Source organism: Heteronotia binoei, unplaced genomic scaffold, assembly GCF_032191835.1.
Source record: "Heteronotia binoei isolate CCM8104 ecotype False Entrance Well unplaced genomic scaffold, APGP_CSIRO_Hbin_v1 ptg000084l, whole genome shotgun sequence".
Lineage (NCBI taxonomy): Eukaryota > Metazoa > Chordata > Lepidosauria > Squamata > Gekkonidae > Heteronotia > Heteronotia binoei.
In genome coordinates this window covers 3,493-27,123 of record NW_026799991.1, presented here as the reverse complement: position 1 = coordinate 27,123, position 23,631 = coordinate 3,493, and the positions used below count along the sequence as shown (strand labels likewise).

Sequence of the window (23,631 nt, the reverse complement as noted above, 5' to 3'; positions counted from 1 at the left end):
CCTTTCTCACAATACAAGAACTTGTGGGCATTCAATGAAATTGCTGAGCAGTCAGGTTAAAACAGATAGAAGGAGGTACTTCTTCAGCCAAAGGGTGATTAACATGTGGAATTCACTGCCACAGGAAGTGGTGGCAGCTACAAGCATAGCCAGCTTCAAGAGGGGGTTAGATAAAAATATGGAACAGAGGTTCATCATTGGCTATTAGCCACAGTGTGTGTGTGTGTGTGTGTGTGTGTGTGTGTATTTGGCCACTGTGTGACAGAGTGTTGGACTGGATGGGCCATTGGCCTGATCCAACATGGCTTCTCTTATGTTCTTACGTTCTTATCTTTTCACAGATGGAGGAGACTCAGTGGAAGGGGCAGGAGATGGAAGAGCAGGACCCAGGAGGATCTGGAACTGGCAAGACAGCAAGCAAAGGCCCCCTTCTCCTCCAAGCTGGGAGTGGTGTTGCATTCTGGGAAAGAGCTATGCCAGAGATCCTGGCTAAGGACACCATGACCTCAGATGTACATTGCCAATGCTTCCGACACTTCACCTATCATGAGGCAGATGGGCCTCGAGAGGTTTGCAGCCAGCTCCATGGACTTTGCAGCCAGTGGCTGAAGCCGGAGAGGCACACCAAGAAGCAGATCCTGGACCTGGTGATCCTGGAGCAGTTTCTGATCATCCTGCCCCAGGAAATGCAGTGCTGGGTCAGAGGATGTGAACCGGAGACCAGTTCCCAGGCGGTGGCCCTGGCTGAAGGTTTCCTCCTGAGTCAGGCGGAGGAGAAGAGGCAGACAGAAGAGGTGAGGGGATTCCCTGCAGATACGTCCAATTCAAGCAACAATATCTGTCCTCATCATAAAACGTCCCTGAGAGATATTTGTCCAAGTGTTAATCATCCAAAAGGATTTTAGAGCCTCATTCAGCAGTCTTTCCTACTAGAGCGGGGTGGCCAACAGTAGCTCTCCAGATGTTTTTCCCCCTACAACTCCCATCAGCTCCAGCCAGCATGGCCAATGGCTGGGGCTGATGGGAGTTGTAGGCAAAAAAACATCTGGAGAGCTACCGTTGGCCACCCCTGTACTACAGAATTTCTGATCCCTCCAGATAACTCACCAGGCTTGCTGATAGAAGGCTGCAGAGTCTGGAAGTGGGGCAGAATCTATTCCTTTGACTCCATTCCACCTCTTATCCATCTCCCTTGCTCTCTGACCTTGATAGCCCAGGCTAGCTGGATCTCTTCGGATTGATGTAAGCTAGTTCTTGGCTGGGCATCCTCCAAGGAATACCAGGGCAGTGACGCAGAGGCAGGCAGTGCAAAACCACCTCTGAAACATCTCTTGCCTTAAAAAGAAGCCTAGCTTGCCCCCAGTTGTGCATAACACCGAAAGAACTAAAACTGCTGGCTGCCAGACAATTGCAAGATCTTCTGGCTATACTACACACTACACTACACACTACACCACACACTACACACACTACCAGCTTTAGGACCAACAAAGTTTTATACAAATTGGAGCTTTGGAACAAGAGAGAGATCTTGGGGTCATGGTGGATAACTCACTGAAAATGTCATGACAGAGTGTGACTGCAATTTAAAAAGGTCAGCACTATGCTGGGAATTATTAGGAAGGGAATTGAAAACAAATCAGCCAGTATCATAATGCCCCTGTATAAATCGATGGTGAGGTCTCATTTGGAGTACTGTGTACAATTCTGGTCACCGCACCTCAAAAAAGATATTCTAGCAGTAGAAAAAGTGCAGAAAAGGGCAACTAGAATGATTAAAGGGTTGGGGCACTTTCCCTCTGAAGAAAGGATAAAACGCTTGGGGCTCTTTAGCTTGGAGAAATGTTGACTGAGGGGTGACATGATAGAGGTTTACAAGATGATGCATAGGATGGAGAAGGTAGAGAAAGCAGTACTTTTCTCCCTTTCTCGCAATACAAGAACTTGTGGGCACTCAATGAAATTGCTGAGTAGTCGGGTTGGAATGGAAAAAAAGAAGTACTTCACCCAAAGGGTAATTCACGTGCAGTTCACTGCCACAAGAGGTAGTGACAGATACAAGCACAGCCAGCTTCAAGAGGGGATTGGATAAACGTGGAGCAGAGGTCCATCAGTGGCTATTAGCCACAGTGTATTGTTGGGACTCCCTGTCTGGGGTAGGGGGAAGGACAACAGTGTGATGACTTCTAGTGTCCTGGCCCCACTGATGGACCTCCTGATGGGTTTTTTGGCCACTGTGTGACACAGAGTCTTGGACTAGATGAGCCATTGGCCTGATCCAACATGGCTTCTCTTATGTTCTTATGTGACACAGAGTGTTGGACTCGATGGGCCGTTGGCCTGATCCAACATGGCTTCTCTTATGTTCTTATGTTCTTTTCTGTGCATGGACACTATCTTAGGAAGTGTGCATGCACACAAAAGCCCCTACCTTGAATAAAACTTTGTTGGTCTTAATGGTGCCACTGGATTCAACGTTTGTTCTGTTCATTCAGACCAACATGGTTATATGCCTGGATCTGCCATATGTTAATTAATTTACTAATTTCCTTCACTGCTTTTTCAGATGTGGTGGCCATCCCTGAAGATAGAAGTGACATTCCCTGAGGCAGAAGGAGCTTCCTTGGAGCAAGAAGAGAGAGTGCAGGCCCAGGGAAATGTCCAAGATGCCCTCTCCTTTGGTAAGGACTCTTTCAGCCTGGATACCATTGGGGTACCCAGTACATTTCCTAGGTAGAGAATTCAGGTCAGGGAAAAATATTAAACACTTCACAAAACACAGAGTTAATTTGTGGAACTCGATGACCACTAATTGTACAATTTCATGGAAGGCCATTCCTCACATTAATTAAAATAGTCCTATCTCACTTTCTTTCCGTATGGTAGACAAATCTCGACAGAGCTATTCAACCAGGTGAATAAAGGGAGCCTCCAACTTCTGGGACAGCAGATCTCAGAAAAATACCTTCCGGGGGGCAATAATAATGGGGAAATTTGCCTTCTGTGCCAGTTTTGGGCACCACATTTTAAGAAGGATACAGACAAGCTGGAATGGGTCCAGAGGAGGGTGACAAAGATGGTGAGGGGTCTGAGTCCAAGTCCTATGAGGAAAGGCTGAAGGAGCTGGGGATGTTTAGCCTGGAGAGGAGGCGGCTGAGAGGTGATATGATCACCATCTTCAAGTATATGAAGGGCTGTCATCTAGAGGATGGTGTGAAATTGTTTTCTGTGGCCCCAGAAGATAGAACCAGAACCAACGAGTTGAAATTAAATCAAAAGAGTTTTTGGCTCAAGATTAGGAAGAACTTCCTGACTGTTAGAGTGGTTCCTCCATGGAACAGGCTTCCTCGGGAGGTGGTAGGCTCTCCTTCCTTGGAGGTTTTTCAGCAGAGGCTAGATGACCATCTGACAGCGATGAAGATCCTGTGAATTTAGGGGGAGGGGTTTGTGAGTTTCCTGCATTATGCAGGGGGTTGATGACCCTGGAGGTCCCTTCCGACTCTATGATTCTATCCTTACTGGGGCATCTGGCAGACCACTGAGAGAAACAGGATGCTGGAATGGGGATGGCACGCTGTGGGCTGGCACCCGCAGGAGCTTAAGGGAGGGGATTGGTACTGATGTGGTGCCATGTTGATGTTGTGTCTTGCTGAAAATCTGGCTGTGAAGTCAGCATGCCAAGAGACACTCTGAAAACTCATTTATATTGGTCCGGAGTTTCCAGATTCGCTCAAGTCACATCGGGGCTGAATGTGATAGTGACGTATCATGAGACATCATTTCCACCCCCCTTTTCCCTTTCAAGCGGCCCCGTGGCGCAGAGTGGTAAAGCAGCACTACTGCAGTACTGTGGTCTGAACTCTCTGCTCATGATCTGAGTTCGATTCCGGAGGAAGCTGGGTTTTCAGGTAGTCGGCCCAAGGTTGACTCAGCCTTCCATCCTTCCGAGGTCGGTCAAATGAGTCCCCAGCTTGCTGGGGGCAAAGTGTAGAGGACTGGGGAAGGCAATGGCAAACCACCCCGTAAAAAAGTCTGCCGTGAAAATGTTGTGAAAGCAACGTCACCCCAGAGTCGGAAACGACTGGTGCTTGCACAGGGGACCTTTCCTTTCCCTACCAGCCCTGACGCAGGTCTCACAGAAGTCTGAAATATGTTGGCAACGTTTATAATCCCTGAGGCTCATAGGTACCTGGTGCTTCTGTTCTGCCTCTTCTGGAATTTAGTAAGAAATGCTTAAAAAAAAAGGTGTTGAGTTCACACAGAACGAGGTTTCACACCCCTGGGAAGTAGGTGCGCGGTGCAGGGAACAAACAAGCAAATGGAATAGAAAGTCGTGGCAAACACCCACCCTTCCTCCCTCCTTTTTTCTCACTTACAGGCAGTGGAGAAATGTTGTTGAGCCATCAACTTTTTAGAGGTGTGGAAACAGCTGCTGTGCCTCCAGTCCAGGTAAAGCATTTGAGCAGGGACAGCACTGGTACCCCCCCCCCCACCTTATCAGAGAAGCTTATTCATGCAGTTTCTACAAGATGGCTGAGCGGGAGAGGCTCTGAAAGGCACTCCCTTTCCAACCCATGCCATGACATACATCTTGTACCCTTCCAGACTACTGCCTTCCAGTTTGCAATCTCTGCCTGGTATGATTGCTGATGAGAGTATCTGCTCTTCCTTTCAGCGTTCAGTTTCCTTCGAGGACGTGGCTGTGTTGTGGGAGGGCTTCTAGTGTCCTGGCCCCACTGGTGGACCTCCTGGTGGCACTTGGCTTTTTGGTCACTGTGTGACACAGAGTGTTGGACTGGATGGGCCATTGGCCTGATCCAACATGGCTTCTCTTATGTTCTTATGTGATACGGAATGTTGGACTGGATGGGCCATTGGCCTGATCCAACATGGCTTCTCTTATGTTCTTATGTGATACGGAATGTTGGACTGGATGGGCCATTGGCCTGATCCAACATGGCTTCTCTTATGTTCTTATGTGACACAGAGTGTTGGACTGGATGGGCCATTGGCCTGATCCAACATGGCCTCTCTTATGTTCTTATGTGACACAGAGTGTTGGACTGGATGGGCCATTGGCCTGATCCAACATGGCTTCTCTTATGTTCTTATGTGACACAGAGTGTTGGACTGGATGGGCCATTGGCCTGATCCAGCATGGCTTTTCTTATGTTCTTATGTGACACAGAGTGTTGGACTGGATGGGCCATTGGCCTGATCCAACATGGCTTCTCTTATGTTCTTTTGTGACACAGAGTGTTGGACTGGATGGGCCATTGGCCTGATCCAACATGGCTTCTCTTATGTTCTTATGTGACACAGAGTGTTGGACTGGATGGGCCATTAGTCTGATCCAACAGGGCTTCTCTTATGTTCTTCTGTGACACAGAATGTTGGACTGGATGGGCCATTGGCCTGATCCAACATGGCTTCTCTTATATTCTTATGTGACTCAGAGTGTTGGACTGGATGGGCCATTGGCCTGATCCGACATGGCTTCTCTTATGTTCTTTTGTTCTTAATCTCTGCCTGGTATGATTGCTGATGAGGGAATCTGCTTTTTCTTCCAGTGTCCGTTTTCCTTTGAGGAGGTGGCTGTAAATTTCACCATGGCAGAGTGGGCCCTGCTGGATCCAGACCAAAGAGCTCTCTACCGGGAAGTCATGCTGGAGAACTATGGAAACGTGACCTCTCTGGGTAAGAATCTTTTGCCAAAGCTCCACATTTGTGCTATTGTGATGAGGCAGATAACAAGATATTGAACAAGAATACAGTCTTTTGACTCCTGTCCCATTACTCGCCTTGAGATAACTGAAGCCAGTGTTGTGGTCATTACCTTAGCCAAGAAAAGTGTCCTAAAAATATTATATGATTCTGATCACACACACTAAATATTGCACTTTCAATCTACTTCCAGTGCACTTTCCCGCTGGGTTTTATGGTGTGAACTGGCAAAATCCAGTTGGAAAGTGTACATATGAAGCTGCCTTATACTGAATCAGACCTTTGGTCCATCAAAGCCAGTATTGTCTTCTCAGACTGGCAGCGGCTCTCCAGGGTCTCAAGCTGAGGCTTTTCACACCTATTTGCCTGGACCCTTTTTTGGAGATGCCGGGGATTGAACCTGGGACCTTCTGCTTCCCAAGCAGATGCTCTACCACTGAGCCACCGTCCCTCCCCAAGTGGATTGAAAGTGCATTATTGAGTGTGTGTGTGATCGCAGCCTATATGTCGTTGCCTGAAAAGTACGTCGTGTTATAATTTCTATTTCCTTTAGTAATCAAATAAGGTTTGAACATGAATCCTTAGGAACGCTTTCGTAAGGTTTACATAAAATCATGGCAAATATACTCATTGCCATCAAGTCAAGATTGTGTAGTTCACTAAAAAATAACCACAATAAATCAGTGACTCAAGCTGTCGCATGGGAAGCATACCAACAGCTCCTGTAGCTCGTTCCGGAAAGACCAAGGGTGGATAGATCACAGGCTCCACCAGGAAGTCATGCTGGAAGTCCAAGAAGAAGTTTCTATTCAAAACGCAATAGCCAACGACAGGCCAATAGCCAGAAAATTTCGTTTATGGGGGGGGCCACGGGGAAAAATTTTTGGATGGAGGGCCCCCCCCGGCGGCCCCCACTCTCTCCACCGCCATTTCTGTCCCCACGGCGGTGGCGGCCCCATCCCCCTCCGCGCGAAACCTCCCCCTCCCACCCACCTACTCACCCACCAACCGGGCGAAAGAGTAAAGAGCTGATCGCTTTGGAAAGCCGGCTTTGGAGCAGCTTTTTCGGCCGATCATGTGATGGGGGGGCCGCCTTGCAAGAGCCCCAGGAGCCCGCTCTTTACTCTTTTGCCCGGTTGGTGGGTGAGTAAGTGGGTGGGAGGGAGGAGGAGGTTTCGCACAGAGGGAGGTGGGGCCACCTGAGCCGCGGGGACAAAAGTGGCAGCAGAGAGTGGGGGCTGGGGAAAGGAGGGGCCACAAAGGTCTGAGGGAGGGTTGGGTGAGGGGGGCATGCCCCCCCTGCCCTCCCTGTGGCTACGGGCCTGGCCAGCCAGCTACAATTATATGAGAATACATTATAATAAGCCCTGAAATTCTTGGAGCACAGAGTATGAATGGTTCTCTTTAAAAGCCATCTATTCATCACACTTACCACAATAAGAAGGTCCTCTAAATACACTCTTATCAAAATTTAGAAGGAGTCCAAGCTCTCAAAGACCCAATTTCAAACGTTTTTGCAAAACATTGTCAAGCTGCCTCATTACAATGAACCGAAGAGGTCTGTTGGCAATGCAAGCTTAACTGATTAATTAATTGTTTGCAACTGTATCTTAAGTGAACCATGCAGTAAAACGTATCGAACTTCTTTTTAACAGTTAGCCCTCACTAACTTAAAAATGCATTGAGCTGTAAGTCTAGATGGTAAACGTTCTGACAATTAGCTGTCGGTATCTTACAGTAAGCATAAGACTTTTTGACAGATGGCTGTCAGTATTTTGAGGTGCCCCAGGAAGGATCTGAAAAATACTTATTAAAAGGTACTTGTTAAAAAACTGTCAGCTGCCAATATCTTAGAGTGCAGAGTGCAATATGACTCAAAGGAAGGAGAAGGAGATGGAGATTGGATTACATCCCACCTTTCAGTCAGAGCCTCTGAGCGGTTTACATTCTCCTGCACTTCTTCTCCCTGCAACAGACACTCTGTGAGGCAGGCGGGACTGAGAGAGCTCTGACAGAAACTGCTCTTGAGAGAACAGTTCTGAAGACATCTGTCTGGTTCTGCAGCCCACAGTGATTTATCCATTCTTGGCCTTTCTGGAACAAGCTACAGCAGGTGTTTGAATGCTTCCCACACAGTGGCTTGTTCTTTATAGTGAATTGTTTCTATACAGTTCTGGCTTGATTGCAGTGTAAATATTTCCTGTGGTTTTTTGTAAACCTTATAAAAGTATTCACTGAATAGTTCGGTTTGTTCACACTTTATATGATTATTAAAGAAATTATACCATACAAACTATTTATCAGGTCATGACATCCTATACATATAAAAGCCATTTTGTGGCGGCAAAATGGAGCACCCTTATTTGTTGGGGCTGTGGTGTATTAACCTTTGGCCTGTCAAACCATCAATCAAGGTATGTTGTATTCCATTGGCTGAGGGCAGGAGGAGGATGGAAACAGCCACAGAAACCTTAACAGAAAGCTCCTGGGCCTTCCTGCTGAGTGTGTAAAAAGAAGGGAATTGAGCAGAGCCCCTCTGTTTGTTTGGAGCTGCTCTGCTTTTGTTTTCCTGTTAGTCTCAATAAGTTGGTTGAAATACAGCAGATAGTTACATTCAGAAGTTCTGGTGAGTATAGGGGAATGGCATTGCTGTATTTTTTGGGGGGATGGGGAAGTCTTTCAGCTCCACCAACAAAGTCCCCAGGTATTTTCTGAGTTGGACCTGGCAGCCTTACAGTCAAGCTTGTTAGTAAAAGGCTGGGGGAGGAGGCCCTTTCCAGACCTATTTTGGCTTGTGAGGGAGAACTCATTTGGACCAGTTTTGGCTAGGGCTGCCAGTTCCAGGGAAGGTCCTGGAGATTTTGTGGTGGAGTCTACAGAAGCCAGACTTTGGGGAGGGGAAAGGCCCCAGCTAAATAGAATGCCCTAGAGTCCACCCTCCAAAGAAGTTATTTTCTCCATGGGGAAAGAGATCTGTTGTCTGGAGTTCAATTGTGATACCAGGATATCTTCAGCCTCTTCCTGGACGTTTCCTACTCTAGGCCTGGCAGCACCCTCTGAGTGACTTGATGCCACCTGACTGGCATGACTTAACTAGGCCTGGCTGCCTCCTCCTGTTCAGGAAAAAAAAACTGTGATGTACTGGCTAAGAACATTTAGCAAGTTTAAATAACTCGGTTTTACAGGCACTGCGGAACTGCAGCAGGTACCGTGGGGCCCTGATGTTATCAGGTAAGGCATTCCACAGGGCAGGAGCTATTACTGAGAACACTCTGGCTCCAGTGGTAGACAGTCGAGCTTCTTTCGGTCCGGGGATCTTAAGGAGATGTTGGGACCCTGAACGAAGTGCTCTCTGGGGGACATATGGGGAGAGGTGTGCTAATCTGATCTCTCTCATTATTCTAGCAGCTGATGGTCAGAGGAATGAGGAAGGTGAGGAACTTCATCCAGAATTGCCAGATGAAGATAATAATGACTTGAAAGGCAGCATCTGGAATCAAGGCAGCCTTAAGAGAAAGAAAGACAGCCATTTTGTTGAGAAGAGAGATGGAAGAAAGCATAATGTACGTTTTCCAAAACACAATGTTATGAAGATGAGTAAATCCATTCAGTTTGGAAAGCACTTCAAATATAGATCACAGCTTTTTGGGAACCGAAGAATACAAAGAGGAGAAAAACCTTTTGAATGCTCAGAGTGTGGAAAGAAATTCACTCAGAATGGCAGTCTTCAAGTGCACAAAAGAATCCACACAGGGGAGAAACCATTTGAATGCTCACAGTGTGGGAAGAAATTCAGTTATAGTAACAGTCTTCAATATCATAAAAGAACCCACACAGGGGAGAAACCTTTTCAGTGTTCAGAGTGTGGAAAGAGATTGACTCATAGTAGCAGTCTTAAAGTGCATAAAAGAACCCACACAGGGGAGAAAACTTTTGAATGCTCAGAATGTGGAAAGAGATTTGGTCGGAGTGGCCATCTTAAAAACCATAAAAGAACCCATACAGGGGAGAAACCTTTTGAATGCTCAGAGTGTGGGAAGAGATTCAGTCAACGCTACAGTCTCCAAAAGCATAAAAAAACCCACACAGGGGACAAAATTTTTGAACATTCAGAGAGTGAAATGAGATTCAGTCAGAGTAGCCATCTTCAAAATCATAAAAGAACTTACACAAGGGAGAAACTGTTTGAATGCTCAGAGTGTGGGAAGAGATTCAGTACACATAGGAATCTTAAAGTGCATCAAAGAAACCACACAGGGGACAAACCTTTTGAATGCTCAGAGTGCAGGAAGAGATTCAGTACACGTAGCCATCTTCAGTATCATCAAAGAACCCACACAGGGGACAAACCTTTTGAATGCTCAGAATGTGGAAAGAGATTCAATATTAATTCCAGTCTTCAAAGGCATCAAAGAAGCCACACCGGGGAGAAACCTTTTGAATGCTCAGAGTGTGGAAAGAGATATACTACAAGCCGCTATCTAAAATATCATCAAAGAACCCACACAGGAGAGAAACTGTTTCAGTTCTCAGAGTGTGGAAAAAAATTCAGCATGAGTAGCTATCTTCAATATCATCAAAGAACCAACACAGGGGAGAAACCCTTTGAATGTTTAGAGTGTGGGAAGAGATTCAGTCGAAGTGGCAGTCTTCAAAAGCATAAAGGAACTCATTCAGGGGAGAAACCTTTTGAGTGCTCAGAGTGTGGAAAGAGATTTAGTCAGAGTAGCTATCTCCAAGACCACAGAAGAACCCACACCGGAGAGAAGCCCTTTGAATGCTCAGAGTGTGGGAAAAAATTCAGCCATAGTCACGGTCTTCGATATCATAAAAGAACCCATACAGGGGAGAAACCTTTTGAATGCTCAGAGTGTGGGAAGAGATTCATTCACAGTGGCATTCTTCGGAAGCATAAAAGAACTCACACAGGGGAGAAACCGTTTGAATGCTCAGAGTGTGGAAAGAGATTTGGTCAAAGTTGCCATCTTCAAGACCATAAAAGAACCCATACAGGGGAGAAACCGTTTGAATGCTTAGAGTGTGGAAAGAGATTCAGACAGAGTAGTAATCTTCGAGTGCATGAAAGAACCCATAAGGGGAGAAATGTTTTGAATGCTCAGAGTGTGGGAAGAGATGCAGTCACAGTGGCAGTATTCAAAAGCACCAAAAAACCCACACAGAAGACAAACCTTATGAATTCTCAGAGTGTGGGGAAAGATTAAGTCAGAGCGGCTTCTTCAATACCACCAAAGAACCCATACAGGTGGGGAAACCTGTTCAGTGCTCAGAGTGTGGAAAGAGATTGACTTGGGTGTACAACTTTTTGAAAATATCGAAAAATTTACAGGAGAACCCATGTCACCGCTTAGCCCATGAAAAGAGCTTGGCTCTTATTTCACAGCTAGAAGACTACCACAGACCACATAAATCATCAAAGTAATAGAAACTCTTGTACACCAAAATGTTACCTTAACCAGGAAGAAATGTTAAATATACTCAGACTGTAGAAGGAGCTTTAGCCATCTTTGAAGCCCTCAGATAGATCCCAGAAGGAAGAAAGGAAGGATGGGCTTTGCCAGCTGAAGTAGATCCAAGATCAGCTTCCATTTTATCACCAAGGATTCCACACAAGGGAGGAACCTCATAAATGCTCAGCTTGGGGCAAGAGCTTGAGGCACAAATCTGACTTTCATGTTCCTCAGAGAATCCATGCAAGGGTAAAAGTTTCCTATAGCTGATTCTAATGAAGTTGTTCTTGAACACCCAAGGTTCAGAACACCCAAGGTTCTGCAGGTTCAGAAAGCATCAGAAAGTATTTTCACAAAGATGGGCCTTTTTAGTGGTTGTCTTCCTATGTGAAAGCGGCCCCGTGGCGCAGAGTGGTAAAGTGGCAGTACTGTAGTACTGTGGTCTGAACTCTCTGCTCACGACCGGAGTTCGATTCCAGCGGAAGCTGGATTCAGGTAGCCGGCCCAAGGTTGACTCAGCTTTCCATCCTTCCGAGGTCAGTAAAATGAGTGCCCAGTTTGCTGGGGGGAAAGTGTAGATGACTGGGGAAGGCAATGGCAAACCACCCCGTAAAAAGTCTGCTGTGAAAATGTTGTGAAAGCAACGTCACCCCAGAGTCGGAAACAGGGGACCTTTCCTTTTCCCTTTTCCTATGTGAAACTCCCTATGTCAAGTTATCTGCCAGAATAACTCCTTTTGACATCTACAAAACTAGGGAAAAACTTTTCCTTTCTCAAATCCTGTGAAGAAAAAGACAAAGATAACTGATCCCACAGCATAAACCTAGTGTGATCAGCTAGCATTCATAATTCACAACATTTTAATCTGACAAGCAGTTCTAGAGAAGCATTGCTGAACCCTAATCCCTCCCCAGTCCAGCCTGCTGTGAGCTTCTGGAAGTCTCACCCATTTGAAGCCCAGAGTGTTCTGGCAGTAGGATTAATTTGGGTTAAAAGGGGAAAAGTTCTATTCCTTAATTCTACAACTCAGTAAGTTCTTAGTGGTCGGACCCCTCACTCCTAACAATAACAACATCCACAATTGTTGAAATTTTTCGGTATCCAAGAAGTTGATGCTGAACATTTTGGGACATGCATTCCCGAAATCTGGTTATGCTCCCCATCAGTGCTCCCTCTAAGCTGAGTTAGCGTGAGCTAGCTCACAGATTTTTAGCCTCCAGCTCACACACTTTTGTCTTCGCTAAGGAAGGATGGCCCCAGAGCACAATAATTTATGCCAGTAGCTTACAACTTTAATGCTACTCACAAAGTAGAATTTTTGCTCCCAAAGCTCTGCAGCTTAGAGGGAACATTGTCCACCCACCCCTCGCCTGTCCCAGAACGAATCAGGAAGATCTAAGATTCCCTCCGCTTATTCTTAACTCCCCACCCCCACCCAAAACTCCATCAGCCAGAAATGACCTGGACTAGCCCTTGGGCCAATGCTTATCTCCAGCTTGTGACTCTTCTGATCAGACCTTGGATTCCTCCTTGGAAATAGTGTCTTTATGGAGCATGAGAAAATTGTATTTCCATCTCACATTCTGTGTTGCTTAATTTGGAAAGGTATCTGCATCAGGGTTGCTAACAGTCCTTAAGAGGAAAAAAATATCTAGGTCCAAGCAGAGGGCAATCCTAGATTAAATGTTTCTCAGCGAAGCAAGGGTTGTAGCTAATCGAAGAGATTATTATTTAATTGAATTTGGATTTGCATCCTGCCCCATCAGGAAAATCACAGTTTGTGTTTTCTGAGCTTCGTGGGTTTTTTAAATGAGGGGCTTCATTAAATATGTGCAAGGTTAGTGTGACGTTTTTCAGTTGTGTATAAGGCTCTGAAAAATCCTCTTGCAGATAAGAACATAAGAGAAGCCATGTTGGATCAGGCCAGTGGCCCATCCAGTCCAACACTCTGAGTCACATAAGAACATAAGAGAAGCCGTGCTGGATCAGGCCAATGGCCCATCCAGTCCAACACTCTGTGTCACATAAGAACATAAGAGAAGCCATGTAGGATCAGGCCAGTGGCCCCTCCAGTCCAACACTCTGTGTCATATAAGAACATAAGAGAAGCCATGTTGGATCAGGCCAGTGGCCCATCCAGTCCAACACTCTGTGTCACACAGTGGCCAAAAAAGCAAGTGCCACCAGGAGGTCCACCTGTGGGGCCAGGACACTAGAAGCCCTCCCACTGTTGCCCCCCCCCAAAAAAAAAACAAATTAGCACCAAGAATACAGAGCATCAGTGCCCCAGACAGAGAGTTCCAACAATATGCTGTGGCTAATAGCCACTGATGGGCCTCTGCTCCATATGCTTTCCATTCCCCTCTTGAAACTATAATGGTTTTAACTGTTTTGTTTAACTTACTTTATGAATGTAATTTAACTATATTTTAACTGTCTTTTATAGTAACGAATGTATTTTAGTGTAATCATGGTATATACCATGTCCTGTGAGCCGCCCTGAGCCTGCCTTGGCAGGGGAGGGCGGGATATAAAAATAAATTTATTATTATTATTATTGAAACTGGCTATGCTTGTAGAATCATAGAATCACAGAGTTGGAAGGGACCTCTAGGGTCATCTAATCCAATCCCCTGCACAATGCAGGAAACTCACAAACACTTCCCCCTAAATTCACAGGATCTTCATTGCTGTCAGATGGCCATCTAGCCTCTGTTTAAAAACCTCCAAGGAAGGAGAACCCACCACCTCCCGAGGAAGCCTGTTCCACTGAGGAATCGCTCTATCGGTCAGGAAATTCTTCCTAATGTTGAGCTGGAAACTCTTTTGATTTAATTTCAATGCATTGGTTCTGCTCCTACCTTCCAGGGCCACAGAAAACAATTCCACACCATCCTCTAGATGACAGCCCTTCAAGTCCTTGAAGATGGTGATCATATCACCTCTCAGCCGCCTCCTCTCCAGGCTAAACACCCGCAGCTCCTTCAACCTTTCCTCATAGGACTTGGTCTCCAGACCCCTCACCATCTTTGTCGCCCTTCTCTGTAGCCACCACCACCTCCTGTGGCAGTGAATTCCACATGTTAATCACCCTTTGGATGAAGAAGTACTTCCTTTTATCCGTTTTAACCCAACTGCTCAGCAATTTCATTGAATGCCCACGAGTTCTCGTACTATGAGAAAGGGAGAAAAGTACTTCTTTCTTTACCTCCATCTAGATGTTTGAGACTTGCAATTGGGTTCATGACTGATCCCCATGATTGAACTCTACCTAGTTTGGCCCATTTGTGACATAGGTCAGTTAAATTCAAGAGCCAGAGGTGCTGGGTCAACTGTGTGGATTGGGTTCATCTTCCCAGTGGGCCTGGAAGGTCTTTGGGTTTCCTTTAGCCAGACACCTTTTCCAGTTAACATACCTTGCAAGGTAGTTGTAGGGATTTAATCTTTGGGATGGAGCGGGGGAAGGCTTCCTCTATGAGATTTATTTGAAAGGTGCAGAAATGTCAGGACTTCTGTATTTGTTTCTTTACTAGTGGGAACCCATAGGGACTTGCGGGATGTATCTCATTTCTCTGTTCCACGCTATTTCATATTTCTGTTTCCTGAAAGACCCTACAACACTGCCCCTTCTCATACTTCCCTCTCTCTTTTCTGTGCTGGTCTGAAGCAGCAGGACAAAGTTTGAGTCCTTGACTGTTGGTATTCCGAGGAGGTTTCTGAAAGACCACGAAGGGAATCTTTGTTATCAAAGATTTCAGGTTTTCACGGCTGGTAACATCATTAGGGTTTGTAGAATCTTTCGGGCTCAAGTGCCGTGTTCTACTGGGGAAAGTTTTCCTTCCAGACGTTTCGTTCTCAGCTGTGGAGAACATCCTCAGTGACGTTGCAGCCGGAGCAGGCGCTTTGACCTTCTTGGCTGCTGTGCATTGAGTCTTTGTTGCTTGTGACTAGAATCCTCTGGGGATGGAACAGAGGTGTGCTGGTGGACAGAGTCAGGAGATGGTGTGGCTTTCTCTCATGTAGCTGCACATGTGGCCAAAATTCATCTCACAGGCCTGAGCCCACCAGAGAAAGCAGTGAGGGAGGTTAGGGGCAGAGCAGCAGTAGTAGAAGATGATGATATTGGATTCATACCCCACCAATGTTCCCTCTTAAGTTGCAGTCTTGTGAGCAAAAATTCTACTTTGTGAGCTACTGGCATGAAAGTTGTGAGCTACTGCATCAATGAGTGTGCGTTGGGGTCATCCTTCCTGAGCTAAGACAAAAATGTGTGAGCTGGAGGCTAAAAATCTGTGAGCTAGCTCACGCTAATTCAGAGGGGACACTGTACCCCACCCTTCACTCTGAATCTCAGAGTGGCTCACAATCTCTGTGATCTTCCTCCCCCACAACAGACACCCTGTGAGGTGGGTGGGGCTGAGAGAGCTCTCCCAGAAGCTGCCCTTTCAAGGTCAGGTCTGTGAGAGCCATGGCTGACCCAAGGCCATTCCAGCAGCTGCAAGCGGAGGAGTGGGGATTCAAACCCGGTTCTCCCAGATAAGAGTCCGCACACTTAACCACTACACCAAATTGTCTCTCAACCTCTGCCAGAGCTATGACTGACCCAAGGCCATTCCAGCAGGTGCAAGTGGAGGAGTGGGGAATCAAACCCGGTTCTCCCAGATAAGAGTCTGCACACTTAACCACTACACCAAACTGGCTCTCGTAAGGGTCATTTCGTAGAAAAAGAAGTGCCAGAGCTCATTAGAACAACTCATTTGCATAACGCCTTTGCATATGCCCCACACCCCTGACATCACTGGGAGGTGTACTAAATTATATCAGCTCAGCATCTACCCTAAAATGCTTCTTGACTTAGACTTGTCATAATAAAACCTTACTCCCATCATACTTTTTAAAAATGACTTTCTCCTAGGTGGTCACAGGGGCATGAGGAAGCTTTCCATCTGTCTGCTTTATATGTTTTGGTTATTTTCCCTTTTTTGTGGGGGGGGGGGGAATATTAGAAAGTTTGTCAAATCTTGGAGTTCAGCAAAATTCTCACAGGGGGAGTTGAACAGTGGCGCCCAGAAGCAAGTATGGGGGTGGGGGGTTGTTAAGAAAGAAAGAGCAGAATAAAATGTAGAGGTTCTGGAGCTGTGCTCCTGTGAGCTCCTGCCCAAAATAAGGCCTGGTTGCTTGTGACTAGAATCTTTTGGCAATGGCACAGAGTGGTGCTCCCAGTGGACACGATCAGAATACGGTGTGGCTTTCTCTCGGGTAACTGCAGATTAATGACCAGAATTTGTCTAACAGATCTGAGCCCGCCAGAGGAATTAGGAGACAGGAGTGTCGAGCCAGGCATTGAGGGAGGTCGGGGCGGAGCAGTTAGCAAGTTCCAACTATTCTTTTTGGTGAAGAATTTCAGGAGAATATAACATTTGTGTATCATGTGTAAAAGTTACAGGAATGCCTTAAAACGTAGACTCCGAAGCTAAGAAGGAGAACGCTTATTCTGGTTAATGAAGGAATGAATACCTAATGAGATTCTGCAACATACAAAGTATTTCATTCAGGAAAGCTGCGATCAGCAACGGATTTCTTTAAGAACGGTGGACTTTGTTGAATGACGGACAACATCACTCACAGCGATAGATTCTTGAAGAGGAATCCTTGGAACGGATGGAAAACTGGCAGCCGTAGGATCATAGTGCGGAGTTTAGAGCTTCCTTTGAAGTTTTCTTTCTTGGATTTGATGTCAGAAATTAGCATCCCAGAGACTTAATCATAGTTGGACGTCGTTCATTATTGTGTATAGATGGACATGCTGGAATATTTGTATTGATTGTTACAATTTCATGAAATTTTGATATCTTGATATGAGTCCAGTGGTTTGCATGGAACGTATTATACATATCATTATATTAGCTTGATATGAGTCCAGTGGTTTGCATGGAATGTATTATACATATTGTATTTCTGAATAACTTGCATGCTGCATTTGGGTGTCTTTGCATTGTTGGTTGAATAACTTGCACACTGCATTTGGGTGCCTTTGCACTGTGACATCTGTTTTTTATTAGATGTCTGCTCAGTGATTGTCTAACTTCCATGGGGAAATCAGCTGAGGGGCATTGATTCGGACATGTCAGAGCAAGGGTATCAATTAATGGATTGGGTTATTACCTGATTGTACCAATCCATTAGGTATTTAAGCTTTTGCAATGCTATCCTAGAGGTCTTTGGGCCTGATTGCTGGAGACCTTTTCACTGCAGTGGAAATAAAGCTGTTTCTTTCCTGACCACTTTTGTCTGAGTCTTTGCCATTGCTTGGGTCAGACTTGGGGGGTGGGATTCCCTCTAGGGAGGGGCTCTCCTATCACAGTTTTGGTGACCACGACAGCGGATCAAGGCCCAGCAAGGCACCTTGTGATTTAAGAGGGAGGAAGGTAAAGGAGATTGTGAGCCGCTCTGAGACTCTTCGGAGTGGAGGGCGGGATATAAATCCAATATCTTCTTCATCTTCTTCTTCTTCTTGGATTCCTGACTGGGGGTCTGGGATGTCGGACCTTGGTCAGGTAAGAACTGAGGGGAACTGCACTGCTGGGACAGAGGGCTGGTGCATGTGGTGAGGGCTTGGGGCATCGAAGATGTGGGGTGCTTGTGTGAGTGTGTTAAAAATGGTAGGAAGATGGACTATGGCCTAGGCTAGGTCTTGTTGACTGAAGACCCCCTTGCCCATTGTGTTACGCCTGACCTGGAAGCACCTCCATGGTGGGGTAGTTTATCCGCTTCGTGGTCTTGCTCCCATCTGTGTGTGTGTTGGCACGTTTTCAGGGTGCAGGCAGGCAGGAGTCCAAAGGTCAAAGTCCAGGAAGACAAGCAGGAGCCAAGTCACCAATGCAGAATCACAAACCGGAATCAGAAGTCAATGTGCAAAAGCCAAATGGTCAGGGTGCCAAGGAAACCAAGCAGGTCAGGATCAGGAAGGAGCGTGGATGCAAGCCAGAGAATAGACTTATTGCTTCCACAAGGTTACCAGGTCCTGGGTGGGAGCTATATGGGAGTCTCAATCAGCCTGCTCCCTGGGTGGCAGTGACTCTGCTAGAACTCAGGGCTGAGAGATCTGAAGCATCGGCGCGCCTCGTGTCTTCGCTCTGAAAGTTCTTTCCGGAGCCTGCTTCGAACTCTTGAGATGGGAGGAGGAGAGATTGATCGTCAACAGCTTACACTGGTGCCTGGAGAGTGATTGATGGGCCAGCTGCTGTTTGTTCAGCTGAGGAACTGGCTGGCAACTCTTCCAGGTCTGTTAACCCTTCCAGCTCCTCCTCGTCAGGGCTCATGACATGTGTCATCCTTCCAAGATGAGGGACAGAGGACCAGAATTGGGACTGAGTTAGATTCTGAGTTAGAGTCTCAGAGAAAGTGGCAATAACTCTTCCCCCAGCATAGGAGGGATGTTGAAAAGAGATCTGTCTGGTAAATCCTTAAGAAGGCAACCCATGGGGGGGCATTGAAAGGGGTCCATTCCAATACACACACACCCTCCCCAGGAGGTACATAGGAGGTCTGGTAACTTGTCTGCTCAGCCAAAAATGGGAGCCCAAGGAACAAAGGTAAGATCAGAAACACCAGTGAGATGTCAAGAATGGTTATCAGGTTGGGCCTGCCATACATTCTTTTCTTGTGAACTATGCTTTGTTTCTCTACTCCTTGTATGTAACCATACATTTTATGTTCGAGGGGAGGGGAGGGGTGGAAGATAGAGACCTCGTTGCTTATCTGGTGATTATAGCATTGAGAGAGAAGATAAAAAGAAAGATAATATTTATAAATTATACACATATGCTACGGACAACTAATATTGGCTTGAGCTTCAGTATAGTTTTATAGAAATGAGTTGTTGGATTTATATCCCACCTTTCACTTGGAGACTCAGACCAGTTTACTTACAGGGGTGTCAAAATGATTTGTTATGAGGGCTGGATCTGACATAAATGAGACCTTGTTGGACTGAGCCTTGCATGTAATAAAATGTAATACCAGGTAGCAGAGACAAAAAATGTATAAACGACACGGAGAAACACAACTTAGAATAAAACATGCCAGTTTGGTGTAGCGGTTAAGTGTGTGGACTCTTATCTGGGAGAACCGGGTTTGACTCCCCACTCCTCCACTTGCAGCTGCTGGAATGGTCTTGGGTCAGCTATGGCTCTCACAGAGTTGTCCTTGAAAGGGCAGCTGCTGTCAGAGCTCACTCAGCAGGGGCGGATGAACCATTAAGCAGACTATGCATGTGCGTAGGGCACCAGGGCCAAAGGGGGCACCACAACATTGGGAAAGGGGTGAAAAGAACATGAACATATATGAACATATGAAGCTGCCTTATACTGAATCAGACACTTGGTCCATCAAAGTCAGTCTTGTCTACTCAGACTGGCAGCGGCTCTCCAGGGTCTCAAGCTGAAGTTTTCCACACCTATTTTCCTGAACCCTTTTTTGGAGATGCCGGGGATTGAACCTGGGACCCAAGCAGATGCTTCCCAAGCAGATGCTCTACCACTGAGCCACCATCCCTCCCAAATGAAGATTTGTAAGAAAAAATAATGATAAAACTAGTGCAAATTGATCATGATGCGCCCTAGGGTTATCTATTTTTTGTTGGCGAGGTGCAGTGCCATAGGCTATGTTTAAAAGTAAAATGCATGTGTTTAAAAGTAAAAATGATGGAGCCAAATTTAGTTGTCATGACAGTCATTTCAATGACCCTCTTTGTCCCCTTTTAATTTCAGTCCCATGTAAACGTCAAAAATGAAACATGTTCAGTTGAGTGGTGCGCAAAAGAGAAAACATGCAAAAGAGAACGAAGAAGAAGATGAAGAAGATATTGGATTTATATCCCGCTCTCCACTCCGAAGAGTCTCAGAGCGGCTCACAATCTCCTTTACCTTCCTCCCCCACAACAGACACCCAGTGAGGTGGGTGGGGCTGGAGAGGGCTCTCACAGCAGCTGCCCTTTCAAGGACAGAGGCTCAGAGCGGCCTACAATCTCCTTTCCCTTCCTCCCCCACAACAGACACCCTGTGAGGTGGGTGGGGCTGGAGAGGGCTCTCACAGCAGCTGCCCTTTCAAGGACAGAGGCTCAGAGCAGCCTACAATCCTTTCTCTTCCTCCCCCACAACAGACACCCTGTGAGGTGGGTGGGGCTGGAGAGGGCTCTCACAGCAGCTGCCCTTTCAAGGACAACCTCTGCCAGAGCTATGGCTGACCCAAGGCCATTCCAGCAGGTGCAAGTGGAGGAGTGAGGAATCAAACCCGGTTCTCCCAGATAAGAGTCCGCGCACTTAACCACTACACCAAACTGGCTCTCCTAATGAGCAAAAGAATCTGTCTGTTGTAGCCAAGACAGGAAAGCTGACAGATTTCTTCTTACAAACTGCAGAGTAAGATGATCCAGATCGAAACCAGTGTCAGACTTCAGAGACAGGAAGTGAATCAAATCTATCTCCTTCATCAGAAACAGGTAGTGTTGCTGCAAAGCCAGATTTTCATGATGGCGTTGCACATGATGAAGTGCTACAACCTGGACCTACATCCACGACAAGATGTGTAAATGCTTTTGAACTGTCCAAGGAGTTTAGAGAACTGACCAAGGATGAAATGCACAAAGCTAAGGGCTCAGGGTTGTGGGATGATGTGACTTATTGGCTTGCTTGCGGAATGTCAGCACCACCATGGGCCATTTGACAAATCGTGTCGCAATTTCATCAGTGGGAACCCAAAGAGATACTGTTCACAGAAGTTATTTTTTTTTAATAAAAGCCAGTGGTGAACACTACAAGAGAGAATGGCTGCTGTACTCTCCTTCAAAAGGATCAGTTTACTGTTTTGTTTGTAAATTATCTGCGCCCAAAGGGTCGACGCATTTTGCTAGAAATGAGGGATTCAGTGACGGGCGAAACACTGCTGTAATTGACAACCATGAAAAAAGTGCAACTCACCGAAATGCCATGCTGACATATTTAACTCGGAAACAAGGCTTAGGCTTGGCACAGTCTCTGGAAAAACAAATTGAAGAGGACTACAATTACTGGGAGAATGTGCTTTGGCGTATTGTAGCAGTCATTTGCACACTGGCTGAATGATGATTGGCATGCCGAGGAAAAGTGGAAAAATTTGGGTCTCTCAATAATGGGAATTATTTGGGGCTACTCGAATTGATAAGTCGGTTTGACCCATTCTTGGCTGCTCACATATCACAGTATGGCAATGCTGGAAAAGGCAACCCTTCGTACCTGTCCAAAACGATACGTGAGGAACTCTTTGAATTAATGGCAAAGAAAGTGCACTCCGTCATAACTGACGAAATTAATGCTTCTGGGTACGACTCAATGCCTGATCTTTCCCATGCTGACCAACTGAGCATGGTGCTCAGATACTTGCAAGATGGCCAGCCAGTTGAACGATTTATCACATTTTTGGAATTACGAAACCACAGTGGTGAAGCTATGGCACAGCAGGTGTTGAAGTACTTATGTGATGATTGTAAATTGGATTATGCGAAATGCAGAGGGCAGTCATACAACAATGCTGCCAACATATCTGGAGGTTACAATGGCATGCAGCAAAAACTTTTGGAAGCAAATCAGTTTGCCATTTATGTACCCTGTGCAGCTCATTCACTAAATTTAGTTGGACGAAATAACTACAATTCTTATGCGGCTGGACAAAAATTCAGAAACAGCAATGTATAATGGTCAGTATCAGCCTACTTCTATGGGAAGCGTTGGTTAAAACCCCCCATTCAACAAAGGAAATGTGTGGGGTGAACTTGGTCTGCACACACTCTTAGCCTAATCCACCTCACAGGCTTGTTGTTATTCCTTATCTACATAGTTCATATTGCTTTTCCACTGAGAAAGACTGGATCATGAAGGCATGAATACAGAGAAATAGGGGAGGCAAACCCAGTTGCACCCAGGAGAGCTCTGGCATAATGAGCCAATAAAACAAACGCTCCCTGTCTCTCTCCCTGTAGCCAGAGTCGGCCCTGACACTAGGACTAAGAAAACAAGGGCAATACAATAGAGACCCAAGTTTATTGTGGGGGGAGATTCAGATTCTGAAATAGAGCTTGGAAAAGTGCATCGAGTAAAAACAAGCATAGTATTGCCAAAAACCATAATAATGAGGCATATTTATTTATGTATTTTTAAAAAATTAACCTCTCTGGAGATCTGCTCAAAGCAGCCAACAGAGTAAACGTAATTCAATAAAATGTTAAAACAACAACATGAGAGCAATAATACAACAAATGAAATAATGATGAACTAAACAATACAGGGGAGTAAGGAACCCATCTTCTCTTCTAGCTAGGGCCCTCTTGGATAGAACAGTTCTGCTTTTATTTTGGACTTCGTTGTTTGGGAAACTGAAACTTGTGGCGTCTCATAAAGGCATCTTCTTTCAGCCAGGACACTGGAAAATCCCAGAAAAGAAGAGGATGGGTATGTCGGAATTAAAATAAAGCCAATTAAGTGCCATTTCAGCGGTAGAATCTCAGGGGCTTGTACCATATCCGGTTACGTTATGTGATAAGGCCTATTGTTTTGCTATAGAAAGATTAGAAACATTCTGGAGGCTGTGTTTGTGTTGGGGAATTCCTGAACCCAGGAACATATCCTGGGACTAGACCCCGCCAGAGTCCAAATGGGCTGGCTGGAGTTTTTTTTGTTTTTGTTTTTAGAGTTTTAAAAAAGTCTTTAATATAAATGCCTTTTGCTTCCATAAGGACCCTGATTAGGTGAAAAAGCAAGATAAAAACATTTCCAATAATCATTAAATGAATCTGTTTTGGATGGGGACCGAAGCTTTTCCTTGGGACAGAGAAAAGACATTAGGGTTTGTAGAATCTTTCGGGCTCAAGTGCCGTGTTCTACTGGAGAAAGTTTTTCTTCCAGATGTTTCGTTCTCGGCTGCGGAGAACGAACACAAAAGACACTGTCGCTTGTTTCAGCCAGAAAAATCAGCTGTAGCTGAACATACACTTCAAGAAGGAGACCACGTCATCCACTTTGAAAGAACTGAAGTCCTTTCTACGGCCTCACATTATCATACCCGCCTGAACAGAGAAGCTATTGAGATTTACAAACACCAGCACAACTTTAACAGAAAGGAAGAAGGCATTTCCATCCACCAATCTTGGTTTCCAGCTCTGCAAAACACCCTACAGACTATAAATTGCAGAAATTCACAGAACAACTAGTACATTCCACAGAACAATCAGCACAGTCAACAACCATCTTCCTTTTCTTCACACCCCTTCCAACCCTCCCAGCAATTAACACAGAACAATGGTCACATTCAACAGCCAGTTTCCTTATCACTACCCTTCCAGGAAGCCCCACCAAGCAATGGGCACATCCACAAACCTATTGCCCTTTCACCACACCCCCTCCAG

At 45.8% G+C, this 23,631-nt stretch overlaps 2 protein-coding genes across 2 annotated transcripts in view; both read left to right on the top strand.

Annotated features, from left to right (window-relative positions):
• The window catches only part of LOC132590511 (zinc finger protein ZFP2-like), a 46,274-nt gene extending 40,578 nt beyond the window's left edge, over positions 1 to 5,696 (top strand). Inside the window, exon 2 of the transcript XR_009556699.1 lies at positions 5,571 to 5,696. The gene's annotated coding sequence lies outside the window, so the exon portion shown is untranslated. The remainder of the gene's footprint in view (positions 1 to 5,570) is intronic.
• LOC132590510 (zinc finger and SCAN domain-containing protein 21-like) lies at positions 337 to 21,832 on the top strand (the record flags this gene model as incomplete). The annotated part of the gene is made up of 3 exons (XM_060263420.1): positions 337 to 794; positions 2,567 to 2,713; positions 21,434 to 21,832. Coding segments are annotated over exons 1-3 (999 nt in total), but the record flags the coding sequence as incomplete, so codon positions are not given.
• Between the last annotated feature and the right edge of the window lie 1,799 nt (positions 21,833 to 23,631).